At 31.5% G+C, this 19,196-nt stretch overlaps 1 protein-coding gene across 4 annotated transcripts in view; it reads right to left on the bottom strand.

Moving 5' to 3' along the window:
* LOC118204036 (uncharacterized) overlaps positions 1–19,196 on the bottom strand; it is a 50,316-nt gene that overhangs the window by 14,699 nt on the left and 16,421 nt on the right. For all 4 annotated transcript variants that reach the window (XM_035376356.2, XM_035376357.2, XM_035376355.2 and 1 more), the window contains exons 6-8: positions 12,797–12,855; positions 1,858–1,980; positions 746–823 (exon numbers count right to left, since the gene is read on the bottom strand). In XM_035376356.2, coding sequence (XP_035232247.1) covers positions 746–823; positions 1,858–1,980; positions 12,797–12,855 — 260 coding nt within the window. The remainder of the gene's footprint in view (positions 1–745; positions 824–1,857; positions 1,981–12,796; positions 12,856–19,196) is intronic.

Genomic DNA, 19,196 nt, shown 5'->3' on the forward strand with positions numbered 1-19,196 from the left:
GCCTATGGCTTGGGAAGTAAAACAAGTCCGAGTCCATTATCCTATATACATTGTTGGAGAAAGTGCTAATTTCAAATAAATAATTTGAGTGTTCTTTTAAAACTGATTCAATACATTTTAAATCATATTAAAATACAGCAGGACTTCAGAAAATAAGATTAACTGGAAATAAACTATCCTGACATTCCAGGAAATTTGAATAGCTATGCTGCATTCTCTCCTTAGATGAAATATGTATTTCTATAATGCAAACATAAGAATTTTATTTTGTCATTTATTTCAACAGAAGTTATACAGTTAAGAAGTCCTTTTTCCTTCCCTACAAAATATTAAATATATTTTTTGAAAAAATTTAATAATGATGCCCCACAGTAAAACAAAATATTCCTTGTGCAAAGACAGAATTGACATAATATTGAGACATTTAGTTAACATAGGAAAAGAGAACAAGCAGAACTTGGAGTAAATAATTAATAGTAGGTCTTTACCAATATTTAATTGCTTTCCTATTAATGTTTATAGGTTACATATGAATTTAATCTATTTGTTGACCACAAATATCTAACTAAATTTGACAGTTACTTAGAAATATGTGCTATGTTGTGTTATATTTTTCTATTATTTAGATTTTCAAAAATTGTCTTTGAATAAATAACAAGTGATTTAGTTAGCTGAAGAATGTGAAAAATAAAAACGAAAAAGAGAAAAAAAGAATGAAAGTTACATACTAAATAAAAAGAATTACCTGATAAATTACCAAGCATGGATATGTTATGCACAGGACTACAAAACCAGATGCTAAGTATTTGTCCTCTTTGCAGACCTAGAACACATACAGAATAATCTAATATGCTTATGGACCTATTAATGCAGAACAAGCAGCCTATAAGCAAACTTAAAATTATTATGCAAAGTATTTAATAGAAAAGCATATAACTGAAATTATAAATTAAATTATTTACAAGTATTTAGTATTTTTTACATTTAATAGTAACATATTTAACAGCATCAGAAAATTCTCATCAATGGCTACTGCTTGTAAAAATTTTTCATATACATATATTTCAGTACCAGACTCTGCTTACTAAGTATAATCACAGAACCTGAAATTATTTCCTTTCTCAATAAATTTAACCAAGCATTCTACTCCTTTATGGATAGTTCATTTTAAGGCACTCTCAATTTTTTAATCTATCGTGGAAAAATTTTCTGTGTAAAAAAGCATTATTTAAAAATACCTTAATTTTAGTATTTTGTGTAATTTGAGTATTTTATGTAATTAGTATTTTGTGTAAAAATTCAATCTTTCAGGAACTAGAAAAATTCAGTAAACTAAGCGCTTAAGGACTAAGCTTCAGCTCATCGACCAAAAGCAGTCCAGAGGATGGAAACTTGTACTCCTTTTTGCAACATTAATATCACTAAAAGATTTTTGGTTCAATGGTTTTTGAATGCCTCCATGTAATAACAATTTGCGTTATGTTGATATCTTATCAAAAATTTGAGCTTGAACCCAGACATGATACTCAGTCAGCCTTTTTTAACAACTATACCATTCAGAGCATCTTTCAGCAAAGAATACTATATTTTATTCTTTATCAAATGCTAGAAAGTTTAATAAGATTCTGCAAATTAAATAATGGGCAATATACTGGGACTTTTAATTTTTAATACCATTATTTAAAAAATAAATAGAAATAATGTAAATATTAATTCATTTGACACACAACTTTTTTTAACCAATAACTTACGATTAAATTAAGAAAAATGAAAGGTACACAAAAATTAAAAATATCTGAATAATATATATTATATTAATGCTTATATATAACACATTCAGTGAAATATTTTACTTACTGTAACTTTGCCGCAGCACCAACTCATAAATGAATACATGATAATTAAACTAAGAAGGAGGTAGAGGTTATTCTTGTTTGGAAAATCCAAAGTAATAGGAAAACTGTATATAGCACATATAACCTATAAGAGACAAAACAAAGAAAACTTAAGGACAGTAAATTACTGGGAAATGGGACTAAATATTTAATAACTTTAATATATAGATACTTTTTAAGTGATAATACAAAATAATTTAAAATTTATTTAAAATAAAGGTATCTTAAAAAAAAAAAAAAAAAAAAAAAAAAGACTGTAACCCCCCCCTCTTCCCAAAAAAACACAAACATGGTGATTTATGATTATTTTCAGCTCAAATAACAACAATCAATTTTAAAACAATTTATTCATAATTTCACTCAGTATTTTATTTCATATATAATTCAGTAATTATTAGCAGCAGTGCTTTAATTTAACAGCACATATACCACATTGTTAAAGCTTCATTTAAAATTAAAATATGTAAATGTGATGTTTGGGATAGATTTTTTTATAAATTATTGGTAATTACATATATATTACAGTCACAATTTTGTATAGATTAATTTTATTTTCATAATTGGAAAATTTAATAAGCATTTGTCAGAGAGAAAGTTAAACCGATTGGTATTTTGTATATAAAAAGAATTCTATATAACAAAGTCTATATGAAAAGTTTCCCAGTTTCGGATGGCATACCACAGTATTTCATACTATTATGCAATACATGGCTTTGTACAAAAGTAATCTCCCCCCCCAAAAAAAGTGTTTATAATGTATTTTTGCTATATTTAATTATTATATTCCATTGTTTTATCTACGTGTGTTGTACGTTTCCAGCATTTTCAAGACCAGTAAATTTCACAAGAACCATATTAATACAGCATTTTGCATCAAACTGGAAACATGTTTACCGAGACTCGTGATACAGTGAAGTAAGTTTATGGTAATGTAGCAATCTATGGAGCGATGGTTGATTTTTGGCTCGCTGGTGTTCTGTGATTTCACTTTTCCAAGCTGAGGCTTTTGCTCAAGGTTTCCTGAGGAGAGAGACCAGCTGATTAGAACAAACTTGAAAGGCCTGGTGTAGGCACAATTGGCAACTTTTGAAAGTTAGTTGGACTCTGTCTGATGCAGTTAGTATCATAGCTGTATGTAGAGTTCTAGGGGTTGTAACCCAGTTAATATACTTTAAGGTTCCAATAAGCCACTAAAGCACCAGAGGTGATAAGTTGTTTTGTATTATTTTAAGTCTCACTAGATAGAAAGAATAAGTTTTAGATAAATTTTAACATTTTTGTGTTTTATCTTGTGACCACAGTAGGGATTAATGAAATTCATCACTTTAATATACAAAGATAATTTTTTAGGGTAAGAGGTTAGTTATAAATAATTAAATTGGGTAGTTAGATAACCTTGATCATTATGGATTTATATAGCCAATATTAAGTTTTATTTACCTTTAACAATATTCATTAAAAAAGCCTTATTAAAATCACAATCTAATAAAATTTCCCAGTTTAAAATATTTGTAATTTATGACATTGATTCTTTAGGATAATTACACATTAAAAGCTATAAAACATTTATGTTTTGTTCTCACTAGCTTCTGCATACTTTATCTCCTAACTTTTCAAACTCTCCGCAATATACCTATGAGGGTTTACTTGAGCTGGCAAAAGTTAAATAGTCCAAAACCCCCAGACAGATGTGAAGCAAATTATTGCTATGTCTGAAAGTAACTACACTGTCAGACAAAGGTTTAAATAAGTCTTAGAATGTAAAGGCATGTTCTGATGCTAACAAAATCAATTACAGCTCATGGTAATGTAATTAAACAAGAACAGTCAAATTCAAATTGAAAATATGTACTAGAGGTCAAAAACTATACAATTTAATTTTAATTTAAGCTGGCTCAGTAACTCTATCATATGAGGAAATAGAAATCAGAAATTATAATAAAGGCTGAAATCATGAACAACTGGGTAATTTACATAATAATAACTCTACATATATTTGAAGAATAATTTTCTTTGTGTATTTAGTTTTCTTCAACACATTTCCTTTTCATTTTAGAATTTTTTTATATAATTATGGATATTTGTTATTCTAGCACAACTAAATGCATTTAGAATGTATAGAAAAAGACTGCTAATTTTATTTCTTTAGCAATATGAACATTCAGAAGAAATATGAAATATATATGGCTCTATAACAGGCAGAGCTAGTGTGGCAGAATTTTTAGAATTTAGTGACACACCAAGCAACAAAATCTAGAAATGGAAAAACTTTTAGAATTTAGAGCAGGCACTGGAAGCAGAATTTACAAAGGCACTAGGCAGCAGAATTTAGGATCCACAGAGATTGCATCAGGTGGGAAAATGCCTAGCGCCAGGTCTGTGTATGATGCATTAAAACATATTATATGAATCTTTTAAAGTATCAGTTTTAAATTTCTTTATTAATAAAAAAATTCCTTTTTATAATGCCTGTATATGTGATAAGATTAGAAGCATTTTTGATATTTTCCATGCTTGTGCCTAGTAAAAAGTAGAGAAAATAAAGAGAAGATAAACAAACTTGTTAAGAAAAAGATTCTAGTATCAGAAGTAAAACATATAAATATTACGTTTTCAGTGTTCTTCCAGACGTCCTCCAAAAAGTAAGAAATTCATCACAAACTTTCTGTAAAATACATCCATTATGTGTTAATACCATGGAGGCATTTTTCATATTGTCACAGATTTCTGGAATCTTTCAGAATCGTGGGTCTATAAATCTTGCCTTCAAATCCTTCTAAACTTTCCAAGCTGCAATGTCTAAAATCCTAAAGCAAAATTATCCCTACTAATTCTGTAACAGCAAAAAGCTAGAAATATTTTGAAGAAATCAATAAATGCAACATTTGGATTAGATTATATCATCACATTCAGACCTAAAATTAAACATGCACCAGACTGCCACAAAATTTGTCCCATATCTGCTGACTCAGAAAAACAATCACAGTGTAATCTTTTAAGAACTTTTAGATTGAGTAAATTAGTGCAAAAATTTTATGAAAAGAATTACCATTGTTAATGAAGAGAATTAGGAGTCCTATAAGAACAAGAAATTATGATGAAAGCAATATACCAACTGAAGTTGCACATCTTTTCATGTGCATTAAATGTGCACATATAAATATTCATTTCATGTTATTTCTTTCTTTCTAGGATTTCTCATGAATTTCGCAGGAGGTTTTACAGATTTCCCGAATTTAGGAAATGATTTTATAAACATTTAAAAAACTGGTTTTCTATAATAACTAAAAGACAATTTTAAGATAAGAAATCTTTTTTTTTTTTTTCCTTTTTCTACAGCTTGTTATGAAAACAATAACTGAAATAAATTTGCTTAATAAATAGAAGGTTTTTTATTTAAATTTTAGTTTCTAACAATTTCTCTATGTATTAATTTATTCTCTGACTCCCTTATCTGTAGATTTCATTGTTTCCTGCAATTTTTTGCATATGTCGATATTTATTATGTTTTGCTATGTGTAGACAGTATTATTTATCAGTAAAGTGCCACTATTTCCATGTTGAAAGAAATTCTTATTAAGGTATGCGCAGTGAAGGATGGGAGAAGAAAAAACATATCGTTTTATGCATTTTCATTCTAATGGCCAACACAAATTTGAAATGCACATAAAAAACTGAAATGACAGAGGATTTTTTTTAAAGAAACTTCTTAAAAAAAAAAAAAGAAAAAAAAAAAAAAAAAAGAAGAAAATGGGGGACTTTGGGAATAAAAATTTCTGGCAACAGCTTATTATTTTAAATAAGAAATACTGTCTGATACTCTTAAATGAAGTATTTCACTTTGTTTTTTTCAAAATGCTGCATGCAAACAAGCTGTGCAGACTGAGAGATATGTTTTTGTGCATTCCAAAAAGAAATATTCCTATTCCATATTTGAAAAACATTTCAAAACACATGGTATTAAAATTTCAAACTGCAAAACATTATTAATCACAACATTATTAATCAGAAAAAGAAAAAACAATCAATCATTACTTCTACAAGAAAAGAAGACCTGAAAAAGACACATATGATTTCTAACGTTTCTGATGTTAAATTGTTGCTGGTAACAAGAAAAAATCCACCAATGCAAAAACCAATTACAAAGACTTTAAATACACTGGTGAAATAAATTAAGGGAATTTGCATCTTAATTCTCTTAATCTGATCTAATGGCAAAGCATACTAGGGCCATCTGCCTAAGGGGAGGGATGCCTTCGTGGAGGACTTTCTAAGGGAAGCCGGCTCGCATACACGTTACACATGGGGAAAACCACGAAAACGCCCATGCAGCCAGCCCGTTCGTGGGATTCGAACCTTGAACCGAACTACCAGTGTTCAGCGACTTTACCGCTCGGGGACCCTAGAATTTGCATATTTTATCGAACTGCATGAAAATAACCAAACTAAAAGGGGGAAAAAAAAAAACCACTGCTTCTAGATAAAAATACAAATTTTGTACGGCACATAAATAAGCGTACATGTGTGTGTAGGCGGAGACAGCAGAAAAACAGGCTTTATAAGTGCGTGGAGGGTAAGACGAATTGTGTTCGCTAGCACACCTTGGTGAATTTCTTGGTGTTATCTTGCAGCAATTGGTTAAATTCACATGGGAACAGAAAAAATGAGTAACCAACAATGTTTAGATGACAGAATGAGGTGGCGAATTGTGGGGAGGCTAATCGCAAGTCCAGATATGCAGAGAGTTTAATTTAATGCCCAGTGTCAAGTGTAACCTATGGAAATAGTTCCAGGATACTGGATTCATCGAGAGAAAGCCTGGGCAAGGTCGTCCAAGAGCCACAACGGCCAGAGAAGATCACTATTTGTCCATTTTAGTGAGGTGTAACAGAGGAGCTTCAGCTTCTCGGCTCTCTTGGGACCTGTATGCAGCCACAGGAACCTGTGTAACAAGGATGACCGTTTCCAAAAGACTGAATGAGAGAGGGTTGTTTGCCAGAAGACCGGCTGTTTGCGTCCCGCTCACATCTACGGACAGGAGAGTCCGATTAGCATGGTGCAGGCAGCATAGTGACTGGAGTACGGAGCAATGGGCGACCATTATGTTCACCGACAAGTCCCGTTTTAGCCTAAACAGCGATTCCCACTGTACTTTCATATGGAGAGAGCCAGGAATCTGCTACCTAACCTCCAATGTCCACGAAATCAACAATTATGGCGGTGGCAGTGTAATGGTCTGGGCAGGCATCATGTTGGATGGCCGCACACCTCTCCACGTCTTTAACACAGGTTCTGGACTGGTGTGAGGTATAGGGATGAGATCTTGGAGTCCTATGTTCGCCTTTTCCGGGATGCAGTGAGCCCCAAGCTCATCTTACAGGACAACAGTGCGAAGGCACATAGAGCTCTTCTGGTTGACGAATTTCTCAAGAGTGAGGGTATTCGGATGGATTGGCCAGCCAGGTTTTCAGACCTCAGCCCTATAGAGCATGTCGATGCTCTGGGGAGGGCAACTGCAACTAGCAACCCCCCTGAGAACCGTCCAGGAAGTGAAAACAGCGTTGCTGAATGAGTGGGACCAATTGCCACAAGCACTGATAAATTGCCTTATTTCTAGTATGGCATCACACTGCGAGGCCTGTGTGGCTGTAAGAGGGGGCCATACCCCCTATTAACCCATTTCTTTTGTGTCTTCTGTAACTGCTGTTTCAGACCTTCAGACTCCCATGAGTGTTACACACGAACGTGTGTGTCTGTTATAACTGTTGAATGTTTACTTTGTTTGTATTATATCAACCTATGTTCACACCAAATTTTATTAAAATCTGTCCAATAGTTCTTGAGTTTGTAAATCAAATATGAAAATTCTCTTAATTTATTTCACTAGTGTACATCTGTAGCAACAATAAATAAATAGAAAAAAAAATCTGAAAAGGCTCAGACTTTAACGGTCACCCAAAAGGATTTGTTAAGGTTTTCTTTCCTAAGCTCTCCGCCGAGTTCACAGTCTGCTGTTGCACTTACTTACGCTAACCCATTTGACTATTTAGTTTTATTATTAAGAATAATTTTCTTTACACTTATGGCAGATACAATTCAACAGCAAAGTTACAAAAAATTTACAGGCAGCATATGTTTAGAATTCCCAATGAAATGGTTCAGTGTTGGCACATATTTTTCCATTTTTTCAATCTTTTCTTAGTTTACCATATCAACATACACTTTCTCAGTAAGATGGCTTGCAAAACTTTTTTTTTTTTTTTTTTGTCTTCTTATTGTTAATGATTGTGTTAAGTTCTTCACACAGATATAAATTAAGTTGAAAAGCAAAATCACAAAATATTTAAAAACGGCATATTTTAAAAATATCCGATAAACAGTCTCCTGGGCTGGATTAAAAAAAAAAAAAATTTAATTTTTTAATTTTTATTTATATATATATATATTTTTACAGCTTTATCATTGCTCACTTTCAAATAGTTGCATTAAAACTTAAATGCAGTTTAAAAAAAAACATGAAATATAAAATTTAAAATTCAAAATTTGGGCTTCCAGGTGCACATGTTCAGGTGGAGGACTATGTTATTCAAAATTTGGTGACCCTAGGTACTGTCATTTCTTCACAGTGCAAGAAACATACATACAATCATGTAGATTCTTTATTATATAATTTCTTTAAAAGTAATACAAGGAGATAATATTTCATGGCAACAATTTGAAAAGTGATTCAGGCATACAAAGTCATATGCAACCAAATCCTGTTTTGAAACTAATAGCCCATTCGGACCACTAACAAAGAAAAAAGCTAAAAAAAAAAAAAAAAAAAAAAAAAAACAATGTGCATCAGCTTTTAGCCACCTCTACAAAAATTGCATAGGAGATAAATATATTGTGAACCTTGAAGAAACATGGGTTCACCTCAATTATTGCAATGAAAAAAGTCTATAATTGAAAATGAAGAGAAAAAAATATATGGACCTGGTTCTATCAATGCAAAGAAAATTTCAGTAAGGGATTGTTGCAGGATTAAGTTATAATGGGAAATACAAATTAAGAAGAGAGGGGGATGTTAAAATCAACATAGTGTACTATCAAGAAAAAGTTCTATGTCTGATATTTACAGCAGAAATTTTTGCATCCCAAATAACTGAACATACAATTTTTGTAGAAAATATGTATGGTAAAGTTTTTTTCCTGTCTTTTTAACATCAAAACAAACCAACAAATCATATTTCAAGAATCACCACATTTCTTGGTAAAATGAAAAGTGATTCAGGTATTGAATATATACCTTTTCAATGTATTCCTGTGATTTCTGCTGACATTTCACCTGTTATTTATCATTCATGTTATTCATCACTTGTTATTTCACCTGTTACCAATATAGTGCACACAGCCTTAAATTGAAATTGTTCATTTATTAGAAGATGTGGCTATTAAAACTAGTAGAAGTTAAGCAATTTATGGATATGCTAATTACTTGTATTTATTTACTATTTGTTGTTATTGTATATAACATGTTTTTCTCATTTTGCAATTTCATTTACAAAAATACTCGATTGTAAAATTCTACATCATTTTAGAATTAAAATTATTTTCAAATACACATGGTAATTAATAATCAAACTGGACATATTGAAATTAACTGCTAAGTATTGTAAGAAACCAAAATTAGAGAAAAAATATTTTAAATGTGTCCAAGAAAGAATGAACAACAAAACATACTCTTAAAAAAAAAAAAAAAAAAACTGAAAGCTTCATATTTTATTTTACGCCCAAAGGGGCATTTTTTTTTTAACATTTTGTGTGTTACCTTTCTTTATTAAATACCTTGTTCTTTGCACTTAAACCATAAAATTCAATTCAACAGCAATATCACAAAATATTTAAAAGAGTATATCTATTTGGGCTTCCAGATGCCAATATTTGGGTGGAGGCGTACATTATTCACAATTTGGTGGCTCTAGGTACCATTGTTTTATCACAGTGCAAGAAACATACATACATTTATGCAGATTCTTCATTATTGAATTTTTTAAATATAATACAAGACTCTAATATTTGGTGGCTACAATTTAAAAAGTGATTCTCTGTTTATAGTGAACCAACATAAAATGTCAAAACGAAATTAATAGCCCTTCTGGGCTAATGCCGTTTGCCTAAAAACTTTTTGAACAGACATTCTATCTAATTTTGTAGCAAAACATGCATACTGTAATATTTTGTTATTTAACAAATAACTATATTTATTATTGCAGTAGCAATGCTATTTTGTATGATGTAACCATTGCTCAGCAACGTAAGAAATTGTTTAAAATGATAAATCTGAAGTTTTACCAGCTAGGAGACGCATGAAAACTTTGTAACTAAAAGACTGTATTCAAATTATCTATCTCTGTAAACTAAAAATAAATTTTATGTTTTACTAAGAAGATCATCGGTTATTTTATTAAATACTGCAAAATACGTTAGAGTCTTATAAAATTGGAGGTCCCACCAAGAAACTGGAAATTAGGAGCACAATTATCAATTTCGATGGTGCTGGTCTCCTATTTCCAGAACGTTGCCGAAATTTTGAGAACAAGTTTGCTAGTACCAATTGCCGAGTTTGTGGCCAAAGTTTTCTGCATATCAGACTGAGAAAATTAACAAAGGAACTGAGACTGAGAAATTAACAAAGGAAAAATTAAACATCGTTATGATAATTTTGTGAAAAAAATAGAGCAACCACCTCATTTTAAGCATTCTGATAAATGGGATGATTCAAAATATCAGAAAGATCACCGACAAAGAAGTCAGTTTCAAAAGAAGAACCAAGAAAATTTATATGACAAAAGATATCGACCATGTTGTTTCGAGTGTGGGTCACACGATCATTTTAAGCTTCAGTGCCCTCACTTAAAACCAAATGAAAGGGTAAATTGGATATCTTCGAATGATGGTTTGTTAGAGACATACACAATTAATGGTTTAGTTAATGGGTATGAAATGCCTATTCTTCGAGACACAGGAGCCACAGTAGATGTTATTTCTCGAAAATACATAGATAACACAAAAATGACTGGAGAACACGTCTGAGTACAATATCTTTTAAATGATCACTTAGTGTATCTACTGTTAGTGGAAGTTGAAATTAATTGTGAACTTGGTCATATAAAGACAAAGGCAGCAGTTGTTACAAATGATTCCGGCAGATATGTATTGGGTAACAAAACTGCCCAATTGTTCAAAGATAAATCATTCTTAAATTTATAAAAAATAAATGGTGTTTTAACATGACCTCAAGTAAAACGATCTCGTGAAGAAGATCAAAGTAGACACCAAAATGAGGAAAAAAGAAGAATGATGCAGATCCAAACAAATAACAGTGCTAAAACTCAGGGTAATTTGGTCAATACTCACCTTTCTAATAGTCAAGCTTCTATCAATGCTTCACAGATATCTGACAGACAGTCTAAGCATTCATCTCCTGGTATGAAAATTCAAGTAATTGATATGGAAGTTAACTCACCTTACTCACCTGGTGATTCATCTTCTATGGATAATGTGTGTGATCATTCCCCTACAAGTTCCCCAGTTCTTTTCTTCTCCAAAAAGCAAAGATGTGTTTGACAGTTTGTTAACAGCAGATCAAAGAACATCTGATAAAAGAACTCGTGAAGTTGCTTCTAAAGCTAAGAAATTAAAAATACGTTCAGAATCTAAGCACATGTCAGAAAACTTGGCAAAGAGGCACAAACATGATAAAGGATACTCAAGTTGCCATATTCACTGAGAATGCAAGTAACAGATAAGAACAAAAGTTCATCTCACAAGCAGCAATCTGACAAGAAAAAACTGACAAAATTAAACGATTTTCAGTTAAAAGTTCTAGACGAATTGCCAAGTTCTGCAGTTGAGATACAAGTCAAGGAGAAGTTTTTAAAGAAACTAAACAGACAAGAGCAAGTTGTTGAAGAAGTAAAACTACTGCAAAAGCCTCTGTTACACTCACCTGATTTCAATAATGCATTTATTTTGCAAACTGATGCTTCAAACTCTGATATGGATGTCATTTTAGCTTAGAAAGATGAACAACGCAATGAACATCCAGTATTACACCTCAGTAAGAAGTTTACAGAAACTGAAACAAAGTACTCTACCACAGAAAAGGAATGCACCACCATGATTTTTGCTCTAAAGAAAATGTAATGTTATGTAGACAGGTATACTAAATTCCTCATGATGACCGATCATAATCCCCTAGTTTGGCTCAAAAATAATGCGAGTCTAAATCCATGACTTATGAGATCGACACTAGAATTACAATCCTACAATTACACTGTCTTTCATCGAAGTGGTAAAAACCATAAAAATGTAGACGCATTAAATTGTACTCCCTGGCCTGATTAAATAATTTGTTTCTCTATATAGATAAAAAAAAAAAATATTTTGTTCTTTCCTCTCTTCCTCAGTGTATGTTACTTGTTGGACTTTTAATTCTGCATTTTGTTGATATTGTTGTTTTGAAAAAAAATTGTAAACTTTAATTTATAAAAATATAAATTAAAGTTTGCCTGGAGGGAAAGAGAGGTTGTAATATTTTGTTATTTAACAAATAAATATATTTATTATTGAAGTGGTAATGCCATATTTGTATGATGTAACCATTGCTCAACAATGTAAGAAATTGTTTAAAATGAAAATTCTGCAGTTTTACCAGCTAGGAGACACATGAAAAATTTGTAACTAAAAGACTGTATTCAAATTATCTATCTCTGTAAACTAAAAATAAATTTTATGTTTTACTAAGATCATCTGTTATTTTGTTAAATACTGCAAAATATGTTACAATACATTTAATAATGTAATGAAATTTTGGGACATTAATAATTGAATAAGAATTTCACAAATATACATACCACAAATAAAGCATCAAACTTCAGTAAAGCTAAAAATGCACATTGCTTCTTGTACATAACTAGAGGAAAAAATTTAAATTATATAGGACATTTCAACTAAAAATATCACAAATATGATATTTATCTTATAAAATATCACAAATATGATATAAAATATTTAATCTAAATTAATATATTTACAAATATAAAAAAATTATGCATATAGCATGCACATTAATATTTTCAGAATCTAGAGAATAGCTTGCAAATGAATAAACAAAAACTATTATAAGAAAACTAACTAAAGTTCAGTTCAAACTCTTGCACTGCCATTGTTTAACGATTTTCAAATAAAGTACCACACTGTGTCTATTAATACACACCTCTTTTATGGTAAGATCCAATAACTTTGAAAGTAATCACTACTTGCTGTTCTGTAAAAGGCAGGTTCCAAATTCTAATCACTTTCTTTTTCAAAATCCAAGGAAAATGTACAGCAATAATAGTTAATTTATAGTCTTTTTCATGTAAACAAACGTTGACTTATTGATAATGAATCAGTGTTACATCAAATAAAAGCACACGTTATAAGCACATTGCTACGTCATGTTTACCCATAAACGGAGCTAAATTATGCTGCTTAGAAGCAGTTTCATAGTCAAGAAGGTAATATATAAATACCTACACAACTGATTTCTCTAGGTACTTACATATTATTTTATTATTTCCTGAAATAGCTAACCTAAATGACATTTTTTATGTTTAGACAAAATTAAATTTAATGCCATGTTGTCTTATGATGGCAGAAAAGATCCAAACTCCAAATGTGATCACTTATACAGTATAAAGTCTTTAATCCAGACTCGTCGGGACTTCGGTGATTTCGGATTAGGGGTTTTTCTGGATTATAGATCATCAATTTAAATCTGGTAATATGGCATGCAGAAATTATAAAATTAAAAATATGAAACCGTAATTTATGAAATAAAGAGCAATTGTGATCTAAAGGGTATCAAAATTTACAAAAAAAAAAAAAAAAAAAATTATATTTATATGTTTACTTTATTAAACATTTCTTTCAATGTAAGTTGTTCAAGTTACTTTGTTGTATGTGCTAATACTTTCTCTTTAATTCTATAAACAGACACAATTTCTTGTTCAGTTACAAAGTCCCGCTGTTCAAGTCCTGTAATTGCTGTGCCGAAAATACTGACTAACTTATCAATCGAAATTTTTTCGTTTTCACTAACCTCTCTGTCACTTTCTTCATGCCTTTATCCATTTTTTGCAGCAATTCCACTTTTTGCTTGATGGACATCGAAACATGCTTTTGCTTTGTTGGCAGCTCCAGAATCGGAAACTCTTTTTGACATAATCGAAAGTTCAAGCTTACCTTTTATAAAATTGCTCTAACAGTCAGCAAAAAATAATAAGCCAGATCCAATTAGAAGATTAAGAAACAACGTAATCTGCAACATTAACTGAAATAGATAATTTTAGCCTAGCTTATACCATCTGTTATACATTAAACATGCATGCGTAAATGTATTATGTGCATGTGTAAACGCTATGCATGCGCAGAAAGTTTGTAGCTTTGAGGTCCGGATTATAGATCACTCCGGATTACGGACATCCAGATTAAAGACCTTGTACTGCATATGCATATTTTTATTTTAAATACCTTTAGAAATATCAGAAAATAATAATCTTAACAAAAGAACAATACTTACATATAACGCAACCACTCTTCATAGAAGTCGCCAAATTTTCAGAATGGGTCAAACTCTGGCAACCATACATTTAACAGTTTTTCCTGTAGCCATACTCATAATAGTTCTCCAATTTGGGAACGTTGCCATTTTTGTATGCATTCTTTTCATTCTGTTCTAACAATTTTTAAAGACAAATAATGATATGTTTTGTTTTAAACTTGATTTAAATATGTGTGCTTGTGTAATTTGCAAGCAAGGGAAGAACTCAGGTAAAATTTTGGCAGAAATACAGTATTTTTATATGAATAAAGAGAACAATTGTTTTGAATCTGTTAAAAGTGACTGCTATGAGATTTCAGCCACAACAAAAGAGATAAAGATCAGCTTGTAAGATTTATTGAGTGGTCTCATGATAAATACCTAATTAGAATGCAAAATGTGTATTTAATAATAATTATATAAATAATAAGTAAATTTTTGCAATTAAATTGAATAATGACTTCATTCTTTTTCTTCGGTAAAAAAGATTTCTAAAATACGCCAAGGTGGTTGATTAATACGCAAGTACTGAAAAAAGTTATTCTGAAACTTTCAATGATAATCTAATACCTTAGAAACCTTATCATTAAATTACAAGAATAACACTTACTGGTATCAAATCATCAAATTAAATGTTTGTTATTAAATAATATTAACACTCAGCTTGAAAGGATATTTAAGCTTGGAAAGTTTTAGAAATTGTTTCTACGTGATTTTTTTAAATGCAAATTAGTATATATATATAAAAAGCATTTTTTTAATTAAATAATAAAACAAAGAAAAGAAATACAGACAGGTCTGTAAGTTAATATATAACCATATGATTCCATCACTAGTTTTAGTTTTTGATGCAGAAATGCATACAAAGAAACTAATATTTGTTTTACAATTATCATATTCTACAATGTTAGAAATACAGAATATTTTCCATTACAGAACTAAGCATTTTTCTGTATAAATATGAGCAAGTACTTTACTCGATTCTTAGTTACGTGAATTTCAGTGGGGATGTCAGAATAAAGAGCAAAAAACATTTGAACAATTATTTAATAATTGACATGCAAGTTACTTATCAGCCACTTTTAAATTAAATGTGTTGCTCTTATTTCTTACCACAGTATCCTTGATTTCAAAGACAGATTATAGATAAAAAAATTAAGTACATTATTCTATGTTAGTTCTTTGTGTACAGAAAACTAAAGACTAACCTAATGACATATTCCTTATGTTTAGATTTTAACACCAATTTTGTTCTATAACAAAAAAAAAAAAGATTTGAAATGTATTGTTGCGTGCATACAGGTTTGTTATGAATTGAATGCACAAGTCCGATGAAGAATGAACAAAATTTATTACTATCACAATAAATAAAATGCCTAAATTTCATCAGATATTCATACATAATTACGAGGGCTATCCAGAAAGTAGATTACGTTTTGGAATAAAAAAATAAACAAAGTATAGGAAACAAATTTTATTATATACAGATGAAAGCCACACTCAAATACTACTTTTCTACATAGTCACCATACAAATTAAGGCATTTATCGTAGCGATGTACGAGCTTGGAAATTCCTTCGTCAAAAAATTCGGCCGCCTGCGCCTTCAACCACTTCGTTACCTCTTCTTGCAGCTGTGCGTCGTCATCAAAACGCTGCATAGCCAGCCACTTCTTCATTGCTGGGAATAGGTGGAAGTCGCTCGGTGCCAGGTCGGGACTGTACGGCGGATGAGGAAACAACTCCCACTTAAAAGATTCAAGAACTTTACGAGTGACATTTGCCGTGTGGGGCCGGGCGTTGTCGTGAATCAACAAGATCTTAGAGCTCAACATTCCTCTGCGCTTGTTTTGAATTGCTCTTCTGAGTTTTTGGAGAGTTTGGCAATACCTTCGAGAGTTTATTGTAGTGCCTCTTTCCAGGAAGTCCACCAAAATTACACCTTTTCTGTCCCAAAAAACAGTCGCCATCATCTTCCTTGCCGACATTGTTTGCATGCATTTCTTGGGTTTTTGGGGAGAACTTGTGTGCCCCCACTGCATTGATTGCAATTCCGTTTCACAGTTCACATGTTTCACCCATGTTTCGTCACCAGTAACGATGCGATCGAGTAAAGAGTCACCATCCTTATGGTAAGCGTCCAAAAAGTTCAACGCTGCAGCCATTCGCTGATTTTTGTGGTCCTCTGTCAAGATTTTTGGAATCCATCTTGCACAAAACTTGTGGTAACCATGCTTTTCGCTGATGATTTCGTGCAACAAACTTCGCGAAATTTGCGGAAAACTCAAAGAAAGTTCCGTTATTGTGAAATTTCGATTTTCACGGACTTTAGCATCGCCTTTTTGGAGAAGTTCGGCGGTCACTATGCTGGGTCTCCCACTTCGATCTTTGTCGTGAACATTGGTTCGGCCATTTTGAAATCTTATGACCCACTGACGCACTCCACCTTCAGTGATAATGTTGTCCCCATACACTTCACGAAGCTGCCGATAGATTTCTATCGGTTTACAGTTTTTTGCAGTCAGAAACCTTATTACTGAGCGCACCTCGCAGCTCGCGGGATTTTCAATTAACGCAGACATTTCAAACCGTCACAGTATCTGAACGGAGCACAGCACGAACCTCTCACTAGCACGGCTAGATGCAGACTGAGCTGCGCAACGCTCTGACCCCAAGATGGCCGCGCTAGCCCCGCCCCTAGTGGACACAGACGGAAACGTAATCTACTTCCTGGATGGCCCTCGTACAATATCTCACAGTAGTTTTCTTTTAACTACTCAAACATTCAACAGAACTTAACAAAAGAGCTAGAGAAAGCTAATCCGCGAATTCACTACAGACAACAAAAGCAGTTTTCTAAACAAACTCTTAAAACAACACCCAACTAACTAATTGAGAGGTTTTCATGCCGCTTATATAAGCTTTTTTAAAATGTGTGAGAATTTTCAGGTATTTTCTCAAAATTAAAAAGAGATACTTATTTATTAAATGTTAAATGCACATGATCTTGTATTTTTAATTTTCAGGCTTAGCTTTCTCCCAATATTCATCACATGCTGCACTGCATGGGGAATAAAGCAATTTTATTTATAATTCTACCAACATGAGCTATTTAAATGCCAAATCCATAACATTTTCCCCTTCACAAGGACTGCACGTCCCGGGCAGTACAATCCCTGGACAGGAAGCCAAACTTACAACTAAGGCATAAATGCAATAATAAACATTACATTACAATAACAAACAACATGAACAATAAATGCAATAACTAAATTTAAGCAAATCAAATATTAAATACAAATCAAATGCTATCAAATACTAAATACAAATCAAATCAAATACACATTTAGAAACAAAAAGGACCATGGTCTTACACTATTTACAATTATTTACACTGCGTACTAAGGCAACACCTCCTAGAACTAACTGAAGGCCACGGCGCGTTTCTCAGGTGGAGGTGTGACGTCAGTGTTAGTAGGGATTGTATTTCATTTAACTCTCCCCACCCAGGACTGTGGTGGGTGGATTTCCGGAGTTTTGACGGTCACTTGGTCAGAAATCGTCCATAAGAACAGTCGACATTTTCTTTCTTTTTTCAGATATTTCTATATTATAAGTATTCCACTTTATTATTTGTTTTTCAAATTTTTGATATGGTTTACACATGCTGTGTACCTAACTGCAAAGGGAACTATCCAAATGGTCCAAAAGTACAGGTTTTCTCTTTTCCGAAAGAGAAAGAATTCTTAAATAAATGGATAAAGGCGATTCATAGAAGCAATTTCAAGCCAACAAAATTTTCGAAGGTAAGTTGCGTTTTTTTTTTTTTTTTTTTTTAATGAATAAGTTTATACTTATCTGTGCTTTAAAAAGTGCTTCTGTGTTAAGTATGTTATAATTATCATAAACTAAATCGAGTACATACATTTATAGAAAGTAAACATATTTAATCTTATTGTAAGTCTAATAGTGATTATATAAGTATGATGATTTAATCATACTATTAATTTAATTTATAGCAGATAGTACTGTTTATCATCATGCTAATCGTTCAATCTATAGTTCAATTAAATGTAGGATTAATAAATATTCAAAATTGTAAATACATTTTGTATGTTGCAAAATGCTTGCATTTAAATATCTCGATACATTTGTCACAGGAACAGCGTATTTATTAAAATCCGAAGACCTTGAAAAATCTTGATAATATCTCTGTAACTAATACCAATTTTGTTTCTGATGTTAATGCGAAAAAATACGCTATTTAAATTTTTGTGAGTTCATGCCTGATATTCTTAAAATTCACTTAATATAACATAAATCATTAAATATGAAGTTTTACAAAATCTTGTATTTAATTCTAGTTTAGATAATTAAATCCGATTATAACAATCTTTGCATACAAGTGTTTCGTATTTTTTGTAAGTAAATAATTAAATTTATGCAACACTTTATTTAAAGAATTTTCTATCTAATTAGACATTATTCTTCAAAACTAGTACCTGTTTCACTTTATACAATTAATAGATAAGTAGGATTTTCTTTCTATTAGTCGTGAATAAACATTAACTTATATTATTTTAGTGGCCTGCTGCAACGGGCTGGCTGCATGGGTGTTTTCCCCATGTGTAACGTATATACGAGCCAGTTTCCCTTAGAAAGTCCTCCATG

Source organism: Stegodyphus dumicola, chromosome 10 (assembly GCF_044657685.1).
Source record: "Stegodyphus dumicola isolate Sdum_Otavi_A_Nest chromosome 10, ASM4465768v1".
In the NCBI taxonomy this organism is placed as follows: Eukaryota; Metazoa; Arthropoda; class Arachnida; order Araneae; family Eresidae; genus Stegodyphus; species Stegodyphus dumicola.